This window comes from Grus americana, chromosome 7, assembly GCF_028858705.1.
Source record: "Grus americana isolate bGruAme1 chromosome 7, bGruAme1.mat, whole genome shotgun sequence".
NCBI classification, from domain to species: Eukaryota; Metazoa; Chordata; class Aves; order Gruiformes; family Gruidae; genus Grus; species Grus americana.
This window is the reverse complement of record NC_072858.1, coordinates 26,651,900-26,671,213: the sequence shown is the minus strand read 5'-3', so window position 1 is coordinate 26,671,213 and position 19,314 is coordinate 26,651,900. Positions and strand designations below refer to the sequence as shown.

The window sequence follows — 19,314 nt, the reverse complement described above, 5'->3', positions numbered from 1 at the left end:
TCTCTTCTCTCCCCCTGGGGGTAACTTCCTCGCTATCCTTTATACCCTAACCTTAGTTGTGTCCCCTCCCTGGGGTGACATTTAACATGATTTGGGTGTAGAGTACTATAGTCATATATGTTTAGTGTGTACTTTTTTTGGCTCATTACCATATTTAGGGGTATCAACTTGAATATCCATTTCACAGATAATGAAGCAAAAGGTCTCACTCCGGGCACCGTGACCTTCAAGATTCTGTGTAGAAACTGTCTGTTTATTCCACGTTCTCCAGCCAAAACAGGGCTGTCTTGCCACCATAAGACTTCCTCCTTTGGCTGCTTCTCATACCAACCTTGCGGATCTCCATCCACAATGTTTGTATAAGAGACAAGCGGACACCAGTGGTTTTAACCTCTTATGTGCAATTGTCATGCAAGTCGGTAGGTGTCAGGGCTCTGCAGGGCTGGGGGCTCCCTGAGGGCGGGGGGATGCCCAGGCTGACAGGGCTTTCTTGTCCCACTGCTGGAGGCAGCCCCAGCCCTGGGCTGCAGGAACCTCCTTGGGGCCAGGCCGGAGCCAGCCTAGGACATTAGCCTGTGGGTGAGGGTAAAGATCAGGCCTGGTGAGGGGGAACCAGGCCGTGGGTTGGCTGGGCTGGTGGGGCCCAGTTCAGCAAGGCCCTTGTCTGGGTAGGACAGGGCTCTGGGGAGCTGGTGGCCCTAGGCTTGCCTGAAATGGTGTCCTGGGCCACAGGCAGGGTGTGGGGACAGTGGCCAGGGCCAGTGAGGCCTTGAGTGCCCCCAGGGCCTTGGAGATGTGTCTAGGTTGCCTAAACCTCAATATTTTATTATATTATTATGCCTGGTACATACAGCCACTCAAAAAAAAAAAAAAATTAAAAAAAAAATATCACAGAATGGTAGGTGTTGGAACGGACCTCTGGAGATCACTTAGTCCAATGTCCCTGCTAAAGCAGGATCACCTCGAGCAGGTTGCACAGGATGGCATCCAGGTGGGTTTTGAATATCTCCAGAGAAGGAGACTCCACAACCTCTCTGGGCAGCCTGTTCCAGTGCTCAGTCACCCTCAGAGTGAAGTTTTTCCTCATGTTAGACAGAACTTCCTGTGTTCCAGTGTGTGCCTGTTGCCCCTTGTCCTGTTGCTGGGCACCACTGAAAAGAGGCTGGCCCTGTTCTCTTGACATCCACCCTTTAGATATTTATAAACATTGATCAGATCCCCTCTAAGTCTTCTCCAGACTAAACACACCTAGCTCTCTCAGCCTTTCCTCATAAGAGAGATGCTCCAGTCTGCCAATCATCCTTGTAGCCCTCCACTGGACTCTCTCCAGTAGTTCCTTGTCTTTCTTGAACTGGGGAGCCCAGAATTGGACACAGAACTCCAGATGTGGCCTCACTAGGACAGAGTAGAGGGGGAGGATAACCTCTCTTGACCTGCTGGCCATGCTCTTCTTAATGCACCCCAGGATACCACTGGCCTTCTTGGCCACAAGGTCACATTGCTGGCTCATGGATAACTTCTTGTTCACCAGGACCTCTGAGCACAGCTATTCAGCCAGGTCTCAATCCACCTCATTGTTCACGAGAAGTGGACAAGAAGTTAGGTTTCTCTTTCCTGGTTTATAATCAAAATACTGATGGTGGCCAAGGCATTTCTTTGGCACTGATCTGTATGGCTTGGTGATGATATGGGTCATAAATTGTCCTTAGCCAAATGTTACTCTCCTGGATATGCCTTGTGCCGTACCATACATCAGTGTCCTAAGCGATGAGCTCATCTCTATAGGTTGTGCTCTGTGTGTGAGCAATGCCGTATGTATCTTTCAAAGTAGCTTTTATCTTCTATCTGGTTATTTGCTTAGGAAGTACTGAATTACTGTTGTAATTGAATAATTTGTTATTATCAATATAGCCTCATCATGCACTGTGCTGTAATGGCTAGTCAGAAGATAGAGCCCACATTTTGGGAGGGAGACTAACAGAGAAGAATCTGATTAGCTAATTAAGTTGCAATACTGAGATTTTTCTAAAAACAGCTGTTGGTCTCCATATTACATTTTAGTGTTGCTCTACTGTCCTTTGCTGACAGATTCAGTGCAATTGCTTTATTAGTTCAGTACTGCTCTCAGGAAGTGCCCTTATCTTTATGTCCAGCTGTGTCCTCAAGGCCACCTCACAGTTATGTGTTTTGACTGTGGTAGTGTAGTATTCCTACTGTAGTAATAATTGTTGAACTGACGTCAAACATTTTTGCTTGTATAACGGATATCCCAAAGCGGATTAATGGCAATTGATTTCCTGCTTAGTGGCCTATAGGCAAATCATCTATAAACAAGGTCTTTCAAGCTGTTGGTCTGCGCGGAGTGCTTGAAGCATTAATGTAGATCTATGGGTGCAGTTCAAGTGCTCGGTACTTGCCTCAGCACTGAATTTTGCTGTCTCCCATACTCCTGCTTAGCACAACTTGTCAAGTATTCAGCAAGTTGTTAGTATTATGCTGTCACCAAAGGCATGCTCACAGCACAGTCTGATACTTTGCATATGATATGTTTTAAACGCTGTACAATCCAGGTTGGCTTTTCCTATCATTTCCCTTGATTTTTTTTGTGCAGCATCCGTGACTGTAGCACATAGCAGGCAGTTACAGAGCACGACATCCTTGCTGCAGCATCCGTGAGAGACTGATATGAATTCCAATGCATGTGACTCATCAGTCAGCTTGGTGCAGCTGAGGCTCCTCTTTAAATTCTAGCTGTCTGTTCTGTGAGAGCCACTTACTGACAGAAGAATTCCTGTGATATATTAAACGCTTTCATTGAACACTGGTTCACTGATAGCATGGTAGCTCCCTGCAGATTCTCTATGGTGTATTCTGTCCTCCTCACACTTGATAATTATTGTCATGTAACATCATGCTTCTCAGTGAAGGTTTACTCAATTAATTCTAGTGATAGTAAATTAAAATTTGACATAAATTATGTTCTCATACCTAGTACACGTTGTTTTGAACTAATACATCAAAAGGTCCTTCAGTGTATGTCTGACAAGCTCACATGTAGCTCTATAATTGCATACATAGCTCTTGGCAATTACGCTGCTTATGAGGAAGGAACATATAGCATATTTGATGCCACATGTGTTTTTAAGATTTAATGTCAAGGAGAGTGTTATTATTTAATTGTTAGTCTGGTACCTCATAGAACGTTTCTGCTTCTGTTACTTCTAAAGAGATATGGCCAAGTAGGTGCTTAGTTTCATCTAGCAGGAACCTAGGAAGACTGATTTGCTTTTTCATAGCATTTCTTAGCCACAACTGTACGCTAACTTTTATTGTCAAATTGCTAAATGTTAACTAACCCAAATACTTACTTTGCAGGAGGCCCAGAAGATCAATGGTGGTGGAGATGCACAGGCAGATGGGGCCTGCAAACCAACAGATGAAAAAGAGGAGAATGTGGCAGCAGAAGTGGGATGGATGACTTCTGTGAAGGATTGGGCAGGAGTCATGATATCTGCCCAGACGTTAACTGGCAGAGTACTTGTAAGTTTTCTATGATTTTCTATATTCTTATTTTAAAGAACATTTTTTAACAAACACTGTGTCCCAGCATTAGTGGAGGATTTTTGGTTTGTTGCATCAGTGCTGAGTCAATCCCAATTTTCTCTTTTGGAAGTAAAATAGCAGACTAATTCCCACTGCAAGAGAGAAGCAGAGAGAGCAAGTAAGAAAACCTGACTTCCAGCCCCTCCTGCTCCCACCCCGGCTATTCCTGTATTCTGACACCATGATTTTGAATTGTGCTACAAACACCGAGTTTAGTAATTTCATATTATGTGGTAAAACTATAGGATAAAAGTAAAATTGTGATAGCAAAAATGGAAGCCAACTTGGAAAATAAGCACAGTGTTACAAATGTAGATAGCGGTCAGAACTGTAAAGCAAGGACAAGTTTGAATTGGCTATGCGATGGGATTTGTGGTACTTTCAGTGGACTAGTCATGATTTTATGTTCTTTTGATCTTTTTCTTTATTAACTTAGGAAATCCTTCAAATGTGAACCACTATGTATAAAATAGAGTCACAAGTTAGATATTGGTAACAAGTGGTTTAAAGTTCCACTGAAAAAATACAGTTTTCACTTTATTTGAATATAATTATTTTATAGCCTTGTCAAATCATAAGTAATTGCCAAGGGTTTTCTATGGCATTCACTGCAGTAAAAGGTGTCTCCTGTGTCGTTTTGATTAATTTCTTTGTTAGAATGTGTGTACTTATGAACTAACAGCTAAAGTGATATAAATCCTATTTAAAACTTTTGAGAATCCCAGTGAGACTTTGGAACTAGTTTGGGTTAAACTGTAAATAGAATTTGTGTCCTTGATTGTTTACTTTGGTTAAGAGATATTTTACCTTGAGAGAAGGAAATGAAAAGAAATTGCACTTCCCAATCAAGTCTTTTACAGTGAAAAGTTGAGGTGGCTCAATTGCTACAATCTTGTTTAGTTCTACAATAAGATTATTTTGATTATATTTTTCCTAAAAATACCTTCTGCCCATTTGCTTATGTTAAGTGCTCACTTCAATCAATAGCTTGATAGTATGTTCCATTGCTGCTTTTAGTGTTAGATGTCTTCTATCTGAAACTGATATATTGATCTTCTGAAAAGTGACACATTTCTTTTGCATGTTTTCCTGAGGTCTTCAGCATTAAAAATGACAAATTCTAGTGCCCTGCTTCTTGTTCCAATTTCAGTATCAAGGCTAAAAATCACCCCAAACCAGAGTCCTATACTACTAGCTATGCAATCAGGAATCGTCCTGTGTTGCTTTTGCTGAGGTATATGTGAGCACAAATACAAACCAACAATCAAGACCAAAACCTAAAACATTTTACTATGTATTTTTATTCAAGATACTGGGAGAACTTATCCAATTCCTTTTGATAACTTCATTTATTTCTTTTGGGGTACTTTTTTTTTGTACTAGTAGTTTACCATAGCATCTTATAAAGGACTAGTTTATTTCCAGATACTTTGTAGACAGCTGGCTGACATCATTGGATCAGATTATTTCTTATTGTATATTTATATTCTTGTCAAGGTATAACAGCAGGCATTGTAGACATCTGGGCTCATCAATATGACTAATCATTTGAAAAATAAGTAGCCATGTATGGAGTCTGTTAGTTAATTTGTTCAGTTTAAAAAACAACAGGCATTTATTTCAATATAGCACTCATCAGTTTCAGGATTTGAATTGATAGTCTGTAATTTCTGGGGGACCATTTCCAGTATGAACATTGACTGTTCATTTCAATTTTACTTTACAGCTATATTTGCTAAAGGTTAACTGCTGCAGTGAACATTTGTGCTAGTGAGAATATTCATGTTATTTGTAGTTATAGGATGTAGCTAAGTCAAGTCAATATTTTTATCAAAGTATATTGTTTGAAAATATTATGACTTACTCATGAATTCCTACTAAGTTAACATAGCCTGTTCCTGCCAGCTATTATATTTCTGAATCAAAGTGTGGAATTATTTTTTTTCCCTAAAGAAAGAACTGGTGGCTTTACAGTCCTATGAAATCAAAATTGTATGAGATATCTGCAGCTAAAGAAATTATAGTACTTTATTACACTGAGAGAGTTTAAATTAAAATCAGTCTTATACATCCAATGTCTACAAAAAAGTTTTAGAAGTGGTCTGCTGAAAATGGACTTCGGAAAAGAGTTATAATTGATCTTTAGTTCAGCATGATAACCTGGAGTCTGTTGTGTAACTGCTGCCTGGGTTTATTTGACAGGTGAAGGAGACAAGTTAGCAAAGTGTTCAACACACATTGGTGTAAGGTAGAATCTTATTTGTGTTTTCTGCTCATGGAAAAAACTCTCATCATTATTCTTGCCTGGACAGTCATTTTCTCTGAAATGAATCTTACTGGAATGTCAAGTGCTGTTTGTGGAACCAAAACTGAATATTTTTTGGACCTCTCTCTACTGGAGTCTGTCACTATTTCTTTGACATGTCTGGTCTAGCTTTTATTTCTTCCCCAGTAACCTTACAAAACAACTTCCTAATTTATCAGATCAGCTTGTCCAGGTGTTTTGTGAGTGTTGGAACAAATATTTATATAGTAGCTGCTCCTATAATTACCAGTTTAATATTTAAACTTCTTGGCTACCCACAGGTGAGGAAAATAAAGGCCAACAGTATGGAAAATACAGGACAAAATTTATTTTTAAAGGTCACAGCTTCACATCCATGCGGTTGTAGTACAAAATTGGACATTTACATCAACATAGGACCATTTGCCCAATTCTCTTGTGAAATCAAATGTTTCAATTTAGATAATACATGCAAATCAGTAGGCACTCTTTAAAATACAGACTAGGTGGCCTTCTTCAACATCATAGCTGTAGAACTAGTTGAAAACTTAACAATGGGTTGTTTGATTTTTTTTTTTTGTTTGAAAATTATTTTGGAAAAAGCATTTTCTAAATCACACATTTCAGTGCTTCTACTGGAAAGTAAGGGATGTTGCTTGTTATTCATGATCTGGGGCACTGGAGACAGTTAGTGAGATGATTTAATCCATTCCTGACAAACACAGTGACTCTGAAATCTTTGAAAGAGATGATTCCCCTCCACACTAGTTTTCTTAATAATAGTTAATTCATTGGTAGTTGTGGGGAAGGGAAGAGTTCTGTGACTGAAATAAAAGAAAAAAACCCCAAACCATGTACTCTTTGTCACCTCCCATTCCATTGATAAAAGGGGAAGAATTACATTTGAAGACTAAACAGAGAGGAGAAATTAAAACCTTCTCAAACCTTGAAATGTTTTCCTTCTCACTTCAATTAAATGTTGTGTTTAAAATAAAAATAAATCAATCTTTTTAGGTATCTGAAACTCTATGTAAAACCTATTTGTGATGGATATCTTGGTCTGCCAGCAGTGTTTGTGTGAGTTGTGGAAAAAACTCAGGCTTGTCATTTAAATTTTGGCAGTATTTTTTACATGTACATGTTAGAGCTAACTAGGTGAAGCCAAAGATATGAGTAGCGTGCAAATTAATCTCTGTATACAGAAAAACTTTCACACATTCTCCGTGGAAGTGATTCTGAATGCTGGCAGAATTAACTGTCTCCCTGGCACAAAAGCTTCTCATACTGGTGATCTCATGTAAAACAGCATTATTTGCACCTACTCTTCATTACTTTTTTGGAGCAGAGAAGAAATGGTGCTGCCAGTTTCATGCATTGCTCCACAGAAGTGGTCAAGTATGTCTGGTTCTTCAATACGAAATGTTTGCTTTGTGTCATTTCTTAGTATGGTGCTCCCTCATCACGTGAGTATCTAAGAGCAGGTTTATTGGAAAGGATAGTGTATCAAATACATCGTGTTAATATCTCCATTTGTATCCTTAGCTCTTGGTTACATGAGGTAGAAGTTGCCTCTGTTCCCTGGTCCTCAGGGTGGTTTTGTATCAGTTCCAACAGAGGACCATTAGGAAACATATTTCTGTTCTTTTAGTCTGGAGGAATAGTTTTCATTTTGTTAAAAAGAGAATTCTCTTTTTGCTTGTTTGTTTGTTTGTTTTTGGGTTTTTGTTGTTGTTGGGGGGAGCAACATGAGAAATGAGAACGGGAAATTTATTTGCTAAATCATTAAACCATCAAATTTTCAAAACATTTGACCAACACTTGTTTTATCATTCTGTCAACTTAGCATCTCAGAGCATGTAATTCTTGTCTGTTAATGACAGCAAGATTAGATAGAAGAGACTTAAACCTGGCACGTATATGAGATTGTGCTAATATTGTAGTTGATTCAGTATTTTTCTGTGAATATTGCAGAGATAAAGTACTGAAATAGAACTAGACATTCTTACTGCTTTAGGAGCTAAATTCTACACAACACTTCAGAAGTGTTTTTTGCACAAAGGAATATCTATGCTACCCAGCTTCATCTGAAGGTCAGGCTTTGGAGGAAGACATTTGTAGAGGGGATCCAGAATGTCCTTCAGTTAGAAACCCTTTTTGTTTTCTGAAGTAGTGTAGAAAACTGAGCTTGGCCAGGCATGGTGGCTACAGTTGTGTGGTCAGAATATCCTTTTCTCCTCACTCTTTAGGTTTTAAAGGCATGACTGGAACTTAATGTTCTTGGTGGCACAACCCTTGAAAATGTGACTTTTGCTCTTACGTAAAGTAGATGAGAATTTTACATACTATTTAAAAATGTGTCAATATTAAATTGCATAAACACATGATTTAAGAACATTCTAATTGAGCCCATGCAGTTCTATTTGCAGTTGATGTTGAGTGGCGTAAATATACATAACAATAAAAGGTAACAGTTTACTTAAAATCTGCTCAGGAAAATACTGATTTACTTTGAAGTGCTATATAATGCTGTAGATGATGGGAAGTATCAGATAAATACTCCTAAGGTGGGTTTCTCAAAGAAGAATCAGACATGTTCATAATTAACTGAAGAAGCAGGAAATTAAAGGTGTTTATGAACTGATTTTGCTTCCTGAAATGAGGTTTTTTTAATCATTTGTGTAAGATGATGATGACTTCATTAATTAGGTAAAGTGCTTGATATACAAGAGAAAGTCATATTTATATTGTTGTAAGTTACCACAGTTCAATCTAGGACACAGTTGAATGTTGACTCTGCTATAAACTGACAATGAAGCAAAAAATCATTATTTCAATTGCAAATCCAGGAGATAAAATGATGGAGCAAATAATTGTTGCTTTGTTCCATTTTTATTTAACACATGACCTGCAAATGCATAGCAGAGAGATGAGCTTTCCTTGGCTTGTGCTAAGTGCCATGCGGTGGTTTTGCCTGCTGCCTTGACTCTCACGGTACCTAAAGGAAACAGAGTCAGTCAGAAACAGACAAAATAGTGTTAAAATGGAGTGTGTAAGACTTTGCTTTTTAATTACTACATGATGAAAATGTCTTTTAGATTGGCAGCACTGAAAGGAGGAGAAGAAAAGCCCTTCGTGAGGGGAGAAGGTGGGAGAAAAAAGGGGATGCCAATTAGTGGCAATAGTATATAATAAAGTTGTTTGCTACTAAGTTATTTAATTAGAAGATTATTTAGGTTGCTTTCTTAAGGTATAGAACGTCATTGAAGGTCTGAATCAAAGACCACCTAGTGCATAGAGAGTGCACTAAATGTTTACTATGGAAAGATTTAGATCCTTGACTGGACTTCTGAAGAACAGTTAAAAGTGCTAAAGGCCTCACTGCTCATTCAGGGGAAGACAAGAGTGGCATCTTTCTGTGACTCTATAAAAATGTAAGCCTTCAGGTTTTTTAATTTCTTTATAATGATCACTTTTTAATTATAAATACATGTAGTACTGAAATGCAATTTATTTGCAATACTCTTGCTCAAGCAAACATTCTTAAGTGTGAGTCAGTTAATTTTACTTAGATAAGACATAGGTTTTGACCATAAATGTCATAAAGAGAAAATTCATTTAAAAATATAGCAAATAAGAGTACCCTAGAAGGGGAAAGAAGATAAAAGAAGCAATGGAATTACAAGTACTGGTGGTTGGTTGGTTTTTGTTTGTTTTTTTTTAGTCAGGTGCATTGCTTGAGCTTGTGGAGTGTTTTGAAAAAATATAAGTAAGGAAAACCAGTGGATTTTGAAATAGGTAAGTAATTATAGTAGATTTTCCTGGAAAAAAATGTAAATATGCTATATACTGCTTGCGATTTTTTCAGGATATTTTCACAGCTTGCTTTGCTCTAGCTGCATTTTTTTTTTTTTTGATGGAGAGGACTCAAATTCTTTTAACATTGAGGGGTGGTGGGTAGAAAAAACACCTCTTGCAATAAGTTACAGTTGCCTAGCAGCCAAAGTGAAATTTAGCAACACAGAAGTTATGTGGGGTTTTTCCCTGCTTCCAAAGGCAGTAACAGTTCTCTCATGATTTTAATGAGAATAGGTGCTCAAAGGATAATTTGGTATCCCTGACAGATATGAATTTGGAGAGGGCAGGTACATTTGGTATACATACAGAATTTTTTTTTTTGACAATGTTCTTGTGACAATATCAGCTATGTTACCAGATTTGCAAAGCAGGAAGAGAAACCTTGAGCAACCTTGAGCATGAAACATCTCAGAATTTGAATATGGAGTTTAACAAGCTTTATCAAGGATAAACAAAGCTCTCATAAATTTTGATCTTTCTTTCCGTTGTGGGACCCTGTCATCCTGGAGATGTCTTGCAACCAATTTTGTTGTGGAATTAACGTACAGTTTTTTTCTGAGCACCTGCAACGTTCTTGGGATGCAGTTAATCGGAATAGGCCTTAATGTACAATAAAATTTATTAATTGACTTGACAATAGAAATTGAATGTATTCTTCAGTGATTTAGTCTTTCATACTCATAATATTCCAAGCATTTTACAAATCCAAACCTGACATTAGTTTTTCAACAGCGAAGCACATTCAGTCTTGGATAACAGGATTTGTTTTGCAGTCTATTAGTTATGACATTACAATTTTTCTTAGTTAAGCAATGTTTGGTGTGACCTATAAACTCCCCTAGTTAGGCAAAAATAACTAGTGCCATGTTTTCCCTTGTATTGTGCTCCAGGTTTCTGAACCAGAGGATAAGGAGGAAGGCTTTCTCAGCCTCCAAGTCTGCACAGGCAGGAAGCACAGGATGTTCCATGTCCTCAGTGGTTTGGGGTTTTGGTTTTGGTTTTTTTATACGTGCATCGAACCAAGACCCATATCAAGACTTGTTTTCATGAGTGTGTGTAAAAGTAGAGCAATGTATCACGGGGCGGGGGGAAATCACACTTAAGTGATTCTGAAGTCAGGACTGGTAGATACGACTGAGGAAAGTTTTGGCATTATCATGGATAGTTCTCTGAAATAATTGACTGACCCTGGGCATTATCAAGAACGAGACAGAGGACATAGTTTTGCTACTTAAAAAAAAAAAATCTTTACATACCCACGTCTTGAGTACTGTGTGAAGTCCTTATTTTTATATCTTAAGAGTGACAGAATAAAGGACAGAGAAAGGCAACAAAAGCAATAAGGATGTGAAACCACAGCCTTACAAGGTAAAAATTGCTGGGAGTTTTCAGTTTGGAGAAAAGGTTGGTATGGGATGTGGTCAGCATTCACAAAGGAAGTTGGTGAACAGTCTATGCCAAACTTTTATTAACCAGATTCTAAAAACAATGGTGATTTATGAAAGTTGTTAGAGGTCAACTTAAGAGATATTTGTAAAAAGTAGGTTTTCTTTAATATGAGGATCAGTGAACTTCTGGATTTTTTTTTTTTTTTTTTTTTTTTGGTAAAGGGAGATTGTGTAGACAGTGTCAACAGGTTCATAAAATGGATTGGACAAATGGGCATTAGATACCAAACAGCTATTACAGAGTATGGGAAAGGGTAATCTTCCAACATACTCATTCCAAATACTGTACGAGTGGAATGGACTACAGAAAGTTACTATTATTTCCTGTTCTTCTTAAAAAGCATCTCATATTAACATGGTCAGAGATTTGTCTCTGTGCTGGATAGACAACTGAACTGAGTCTGGGGGGCATTTTTTACAGCTTGCAGTCATAGCTTCTAATCGCTAGATTAAAAGTTTAGATCAATAGAGTAGAAAAAGGAGACATCTAGTCAGAAGGGAGTGATGGGGAAATATCTTACCTTTAATACATATTCATTCAAATATTCATGGATCTTGTTTAACGATATGTATATATCTGAATCTGTGTGGCAGATTTTATTTTTTTTAGGTCTTCTGAGATGGAAAGAGTTGTGTATGCATTTTAGGTTATACACTATTACATCTGTATAGAAGTTCCCCTTTCTCACCCTCAACAATAAGAGAAATGTCATAAGGACTAAAGGGCATAGTCTTATTGGTACAGATCCATTCATGACAGTTGTTCACAGATTATAAACTGCTTGCCAGTGTTTGTTACTTACCTACTGTTCACAGGGATAGTTTGGATTCTGCTCCTCTCTTTTGAGAAATGGACTTTGTTTAGTTACTTTTAATCTTTCGTAGGCCTTGGTGGCACATAAATGAATCCAAGAGATGTGTTCTAGATTGCTTTAATCTCCTGTGACAATGATGTGTGCTATTTCCAGGGTTTCCATAGGAATAGAAACAATACTTCTCCATTTGAGTTCATGAGATACTGAATGATAATGGAACAGAGTAGGAAGTGTTGAGTAAGTCCTGCTGGTTTCTATGGTAACTGCAGCTAGTTTAAGTTCCGTTTATGTGCTTTCTTTTTCTCAATATTTATTTATTATTGACAATAGCAAGGAATCTTTTGTGGGGATTTCTTTGCATCAAAGGGTAGACTTCTGCCCACAGTCCTGTGGGAGAGAAAGTTCTTCAAGTGTACATATTTCTTTAGCATTGGACTATTCAATTCTGCAATGTAGCTGTAGAATTTCTGGTTGTCACTACACCTTTAAGATAGGCACCTTGTGTTTCGTGAAACTGCTGTAATTTCAGTGGATCTTGTCTTGTAAAATAAAAAAAAAATAGTGCTTAAACTAATATAATAAAAACAAGAACACGATAATTTCTCAGTATGAAGCAATATGTAGTACTAAGAAGTTACTTTGTTATCACATATGACATTGTAATATGGGAAGGAAGTGGCTGACTAATTATTTCTTTTTTATCAGCTTGCTTTTAGTGTTAATATATGCCAATTTTAAACTTTCTTTTCTGTTAAGTCTCCCATGAAGTGTATGGCTAATGAAACATAAATAGTATTTTTTCTCCTCAATTTTACCAGTTTTAAATACTTCTATGTGGAGATGGATTAAGTGAGCACAAGGTAGGTAGATGTAGATGCCAAAATGAAATCAAGGGAAGGCTAAACAGTATGTTTCATAGAAGAATTACATGAACTATACTGAGAAGTGGACTTAATTGGACTTAAAACCTTGCATTTGAATTCTTAGCTCAGAAAGTGGACAAATAGAAAATGAAGTGTATACATCACACATACAATTCATAAACGTTTATCTTAATTAAAATTACAAATGCCTTCTTTTTGTAAACTGGATCTCAACGTAGTCTAATCTACCGAGTTTCTGTGGTGTTTCAGTCAGCTTATAGCTGCTACTATGAGAGTTATCTACTGTAAAGTTATCTTCAGAAACTTTCTACTGTGCTGCAGCGACTTCTGTGACCTGTAGATAAATGGCCAAGTTTGTAGCATTTATTCTGATATTATTATAGACCATGTGACTTTTCCTACAGTGGGAATAAATATACTGTGCTGACATTTTTGGCATCTACAACTTCCTTTTTTCCTAAATTAAGGTATCTGTGGCATACTATCATTAAAATGAAGAAGAGCAAACATGTTTAAAAATAATTTTGTGTCAAGTTTTGAATGGTGTGATTATTTGGAGAAAGTCAAGAACATTATTAGTACTCAGACAGTTATAGCAAAACTGGCTTTGGGAAACTGCTATTGTAGTTATACAAGTCTTTATTGTTTAAAAATATTTTTAAAAGACTATCACTAATATTAATGTTAAACATAAGTTAGGAAAGGTCCTTGCTACTTCTTTCTTAGGTACAGCTAGAAGGAAAGTACATAAATACAGAAGTGTTCCTTCTAATGACGCTGTGTTGCATCCTCATCATAAGAGTGTGGTGCAGAGGAAATTTACCTTCTGCCTATGGGCCACTGACAATAGTCAGATATTGAACAAAAGATATGGACACAACTGTTGCAAGCGAGGCATATTTGCAAAGCTCACCAGAGGAGACAGATGGCTTCCCCTTAAGGCATTTACATGGTTCCCATGCAAAAGGCTGCTCTGATGATGCAGTTGATAATATTGTTTGTTTAATATTTTTGTATTTAGTATATTTAATAAAATTGTGCTTGTAATCAAAACATAATGCATATTTTTAAAGATAATTCTGCACATATGTTTGTGCAGTTGTGACATCAATGATTTGTTCTGAGGTGTGGGGTAAATGGAACAAACTGCTATGCTGGTGGTTAAAAAAATAATTAAAAAATCTCCCTTTTGGTGTTTAGCAAAAAAAAAAAAGATTAATTTCTATACAAAATATTGTCTGTCAAAATCAGTTTCCTTTTGCTGCTTAAATATTCAGTGGGTTGTTTTTTTTAAACTGTTGTTTGATAGTTGAATATGTGCAAGTTTCCTGAGAAATGTTCTCAGTGTATTCTGCTTGGCTTCAGTAGTTCTATTTGGCTCCTTAAATGCATATTGACTTGGTGCCGGGGGTTCCTCTCTGTTGTAATTAATGCTTTATTTCAACTTCAAATGCTGCAGGAGAGACAACATCACAGCTTACCACTAAAGGTGCCGGAAGTCCCACTTTTCATGTGATGTGTAATGTCTGTCCTGCTGCTGGAAGAATAATATGCCATTCAGTCAGAATCAGTTAAAATGCTGGCTACTGACATCCAAGACTAACAAGCCAAATTTGACATATTCCCTGGATAATTTATATGTATTATTTTTTTTAAATGGTTCTCCTTATTGGTAAGGTTCAGAACGCTTGGTTCAATCTGAAGTAATAGTATACAACCTACTTGTCTTTCTGAGAAAGGAGCAGGAAATCTAATTGCAGAAACTAGGATGAAGAAGTTATGAATTCACAGTAAAAATTACGGAATATTAACTACCTATTCCATGTGTTTCACCTAGAAGCTGAAAGTTCTCAGGGTCTTCTCGAAGGATACAGCAAAATGCCATGAGTTTAAGGGGGAAATTAGCGTGGCTGCTCTGACTGGTCCTGCTCCCTCCTTCCGAGTACAAGTCTTTATCCTGCAGGCACTTTCCTTCATCTCAGGATGAGGATAGGAGAAATGTTGGAGTAGGGAAGGTGGGAGAAAAGTAAAGACCTATTAATATTTTCTCAAAAGGGGAAGGGACAGGACTTTTCAGAAGTTTGAAGCAGTCTTGCTGCTTCTTTCTGTCTTGTGAAGATTGCTTCTATTCAGCATAGGTGGCTAGGATAGATAGGTGAAAAGGCAATTTCTGCAATGTAATTCCATGCCTTTTAATGAGCCACTTACTGTGGTCATGGAGAGGGGCTCACAAAACTAGCTTAACTGAGGTGGGGTAGGTGTAGAATGGAAAAAGAAACATGATCTGATTCTTCCTCTATTTCTAGTCCAAACTTCAAAAAAATTTGATTTCAAACACAGTGTAATTGTTATTACTTAGAATGGGGATACCACATGAGGAACTAAGGTGAAATGTGGAACCTGGTCCTCCCTTGTGTAGATAGATACTCTTCACTGCATGCAAACTGAGACATCCAGTTCTGTCAGATGCCCACAGTCCTCTCATTGAAAAACATGTGACTCCTACGTACTGTTAAAAAAACAATTTATGCCTGTCAGGGTAAAATGTTGCAAAAATTACTTCTGTAGAGATGAGTAGATTTAGTGAGCCATCTGATTGTTGTGATATACAAAATGTGATACTGTCATGAGCTTGCTGCAAAGGATAGCAGAATGCGAAGCTTTTTCATGGAGATGCACTATTTTCTTTGTTATGTCAACTATTATATTTAATCCCATAACGCGCATTCTGAAGGTACTGAATGTGCCTTGAGAAAGTATAGCCGGGTATCTTGGTAACAAGCAAGAGTATCTTGTCTGCATTTTAGTGTCAATGCAAAATGTTTGCAACATCTTTGAGCTGTTTAATTTTCTAATTTTTCCTTTTTAAATCTGCTCCTCAGGAAAAGGAAGTAAGTCTGGCCTTGTGACTTTGGTTGCCTTGTTTTTGATTCTTTTTTTTTAATCTATCCAACCCAAATAGTGTAAAGTTAAACCTTACATGGAGAATTTTAAACTAGAAGAATCAACAGAACACGCCATTAGGGCAGTTGATCTAAATGTGTTTTGGGTGTCATTAGACTGTCTGGACAATGTTGCATGCTACCATTTTTATACCATGCTACAGTTTAACAACCATGCATATATAAACAGAACCTGGAACAATCAGTTCTGTTGTTTTGGCTAAATCAGACAATTTGTTCTGCTCTAAGCAATGTAAACAAAGCTGAACTGTCACATTCTCCTACCCCTCAAAAGCCTGGCATAGTATTGTGTACCGAAACCCAGCACAGATATGAAAAAATGAATTCAGCAGGATCTTTCTTGAATGTCATAGCAGTTTGCTCACATTTTTTTTCAGGACAGCAATTTTTTTTGTTCTCAATGAAGGCTTGAACAAATTTTGTTGTTGATGCTTATGCCTAAGGATTTGTTTCAATGAATGTGATCGAGATGCACTCTGTCAGGCTAGATTTTAAAGTCCTTTTCTGCTATACTTAAATTATTGTAAAATATTATCAAAAATAATGAAGTACATGAAAATCAGAAGTTTTCCATATTACAGAACGGCAACATAAATCAGTATGTTGAACATAAAAGGCTTGCATGTCACACTAACAGAAATATGTTTGAGAAATCTGTAGCTGTTTTTTTCTATCAAACTAGAAAATCGTGGTAGGAAAGTTTCCCTGTAGATTACTTTTTCAGATTTGCTTTGTTCTTTCTCATGGTAAAAACTGCAGAGTTGTTTTGGGCGAGTTGTTTGATGGTTTTCAATTTGCTGTTGTAGAAAGCTATGAAGAGTAACTAAGAAAACCGAGCCAACAGTTTTATAGGTTTACAGTTGACGTTTGGTGCTTGTAAGTACAATAAAGAAAATTTAGGGGTCTCCAGACTGGAAAAGATTGCCAGCCACTGACTTAGATACATTTGAGGAGTTAGTTGGGCAGAAAACTGTCCCCTCTTTGAAGTATCAGCTAGAGGATGGTACAGTTCATAACAGTAATTCTTAATTTCCTAAGTATTTTCTGTCATCCTGGAAAAATAATGTTCAGCAGTGTGATTCAGTAAATGTAGCACAGGACTGGAATTTTTTTACATGGTTTCTGTTTTCAGCTATAACAGTAACTTGGGTGACTTTGAACACGTAACTAAACTTGCTATTTTCCCTTTGTTTCTGTGGAAGCTAGGATTAAAAATAATTACACATGCTTGTAAAAAAGTATTGAAATCAGCTTTTAAAAAGTGCTGAAATCAGAAATTAATTTTAGTGAATTTTTTTAAAAACTCTTCCGCTGTACATTTTCAGGTCCAAAATACATTTCTGTCTTAAACAGTTAAGTCCACCTAGTATTATGAAAGGTATATTATATCTTCTTTATATTAATTTGTATATCTATACACACACATTTCTATATATGTGAATTATTTTTACTTCCATATTTTGCAATTGGAGATGGCGTATTCATGTATCAAAATATTTCTCTACCATACAGGCTCTTTTTCTTAGTGTTTTTGGTCTGCTCTTCTGCTTTTTTATCTCTTTTGCACCTGATAGGTGCAGACAGATAAACAATCTGAATTTTTCCTTACTATTCAGCCCATTAGATTCATTATGTATTCTCTTTTGGAAAGAGCCTTGGGCATCAACACTAGTTGCTCATGGTCTCTTTATAGCTGATTGCTCTTCATATGAAAGACCTTTTTTTTTTTTTTTTTAGTGATGCAGTTCTGTTGCATATCCAAACCTACTGTTTTACTTTAATAAATGAAAAGCCTGCCTATGTGAGATCTTTTCTTGTTTCCCTTAAGAGAATGTATCTTGTGGTAAAAAATGTTAAATCTGTTTTTATAACACTTAAGTTATACTACTAGTTGAGAATCAGTCGCATGAGTTAATTCACTGATATGGCACTACAGGAATAAGCAGAAACTGAGGTTTGAAAACTTTTAGCTTGCCACAAAGTAAGCATTGGATTGAGAAAGACTTTGTCTTATCCAGTGTAGTTAAGAATACTGACATTAGATGCTTACACTTATAAGGGAATTCTCTGCTTTATTGTCTTTCTGATTATTTGGGGTATTGGAAGATAACTCTTTCTGTTATACTTTCAGAATTAGCATGCTAACTGTAAACAGCTTTATTAGGTCTCATTTACAGGTACAATAATGAATATGTAGGAATCCTCTTTCCCATTTTAAATAAAGTTTAATATTATGGCAACATCTGACTCAGCATGAATATTGGCATTTAAGTGTTATTTAGATATCTATATGAATTTACCTTTATATAGAATAGATATACTTTGAAAATATATACTAGAATTAGAAAAAAGTGTCTCCACTGGCATCACAATTTGATATAGTTTACAAGGTTAGGATATCAAGAATAGCAAGCTTTTTTCAAACAAATAATATCAGTGTGACATAAAATACAATACATTAGAGCTATGTATAAAGAGATTGCATAGTTCATGCTTTTATTTTATTGATAATGTGTTCAGATTCCCATTGGGTAAACCCTTGTGAAAAAAATGAACCTGTTAGCAACCTGCTAGGTATGAAAATGATTCTGAAAAATGATGGAGTTAACTAATGAACTGCATCTGGTCACTAGAAGGTTTAAATAATGTTTGTGTTTTTGTTTGTTGGTGTGAAAGAACTTTTTTAACCCCTCCAAACTTGTTATACAATTCAGGAACCTCATTTATACCTCTGTGACTTTACGGTAATGCCGTTATCATCAGGAAGTTCTATTGATTTCATCAGTAACACAGAAAGCATAGAAAAAACAGTTTAAGACATTGCTGAAATGCAGATTTGTTTGACCAATAGAACTTTGAGACCACCGAGAGATTAAATTGAGCATTCTTCAACACTTCCCGTACTGTAATGCATTACAGCAGAATGCATTCATACTGTCTTGCTTGCCCAGTAAAAAAACTGAGAGGTATTTTAAAAATACATACTGTAATCAGTTCCAAGTGGTGTGGTTTTTTCTTTTTTTTTCTTTGGGGAGGTGGTGGTTTTTGGTTTTTTTCAGTGATCTCTGATTCAGTACATTAGGTATCACCATTTAATATTGTTGGATTCAGATTTCAAGATTCCCAAGCTTTCTTCAGCAAATAATGACAGCCTGAACTGTATTAAGATTTAATATGTAGTTGCCATTAAAATACGCTACAGAGGGGAATTTTGATAGGCATTTGCAAAGCCATGTGTTTACTTTATGGGAACTCTGGAGGTTGGTGGTGATGATACCATATTTTTCTAGACTTACATTATTCTTATCTTGATGAGTATTTCAACCAGTTCACTTGGTACTAAAGTAAGGCATGCTCTTCTGTGCCTTCTGATTTGATAGTTGTTAGCACCTGATACAAATTTAAATTCCATAAGATGAACTGACCACTTCTCTGCTGGTTAGTCATATCTTTTATTGCAAA

General features: G+C 36.7%; 1 protein-coding gene across 19 annotated transcripts in view; it reads left to right on the top strand.

Annotated features, from left to right (window-relative positions):
- Positions 1-19,314, top strand: part of KCNMA1 (potassium calcium-activated channel subfamily M alpha 1) — a 501,788-nt gene that overhangs the window by 131,437 nt on the left and 351,037 nt on the right. For all 19 annotated transcript variants that reach the window (XM_054831099.1, XM_054831098.1, XM_054831094.1 and 16 more), the window contains one exon: positions 3,376-3,540. In XM_054831099.1, the coding sequence (XP_054687074.1) occupies positions 3,376-3,540 (165 nt within the window). The remainder of the gene's footprint in view (positions 1-3,375; positions 3,541-19,314) is intronic.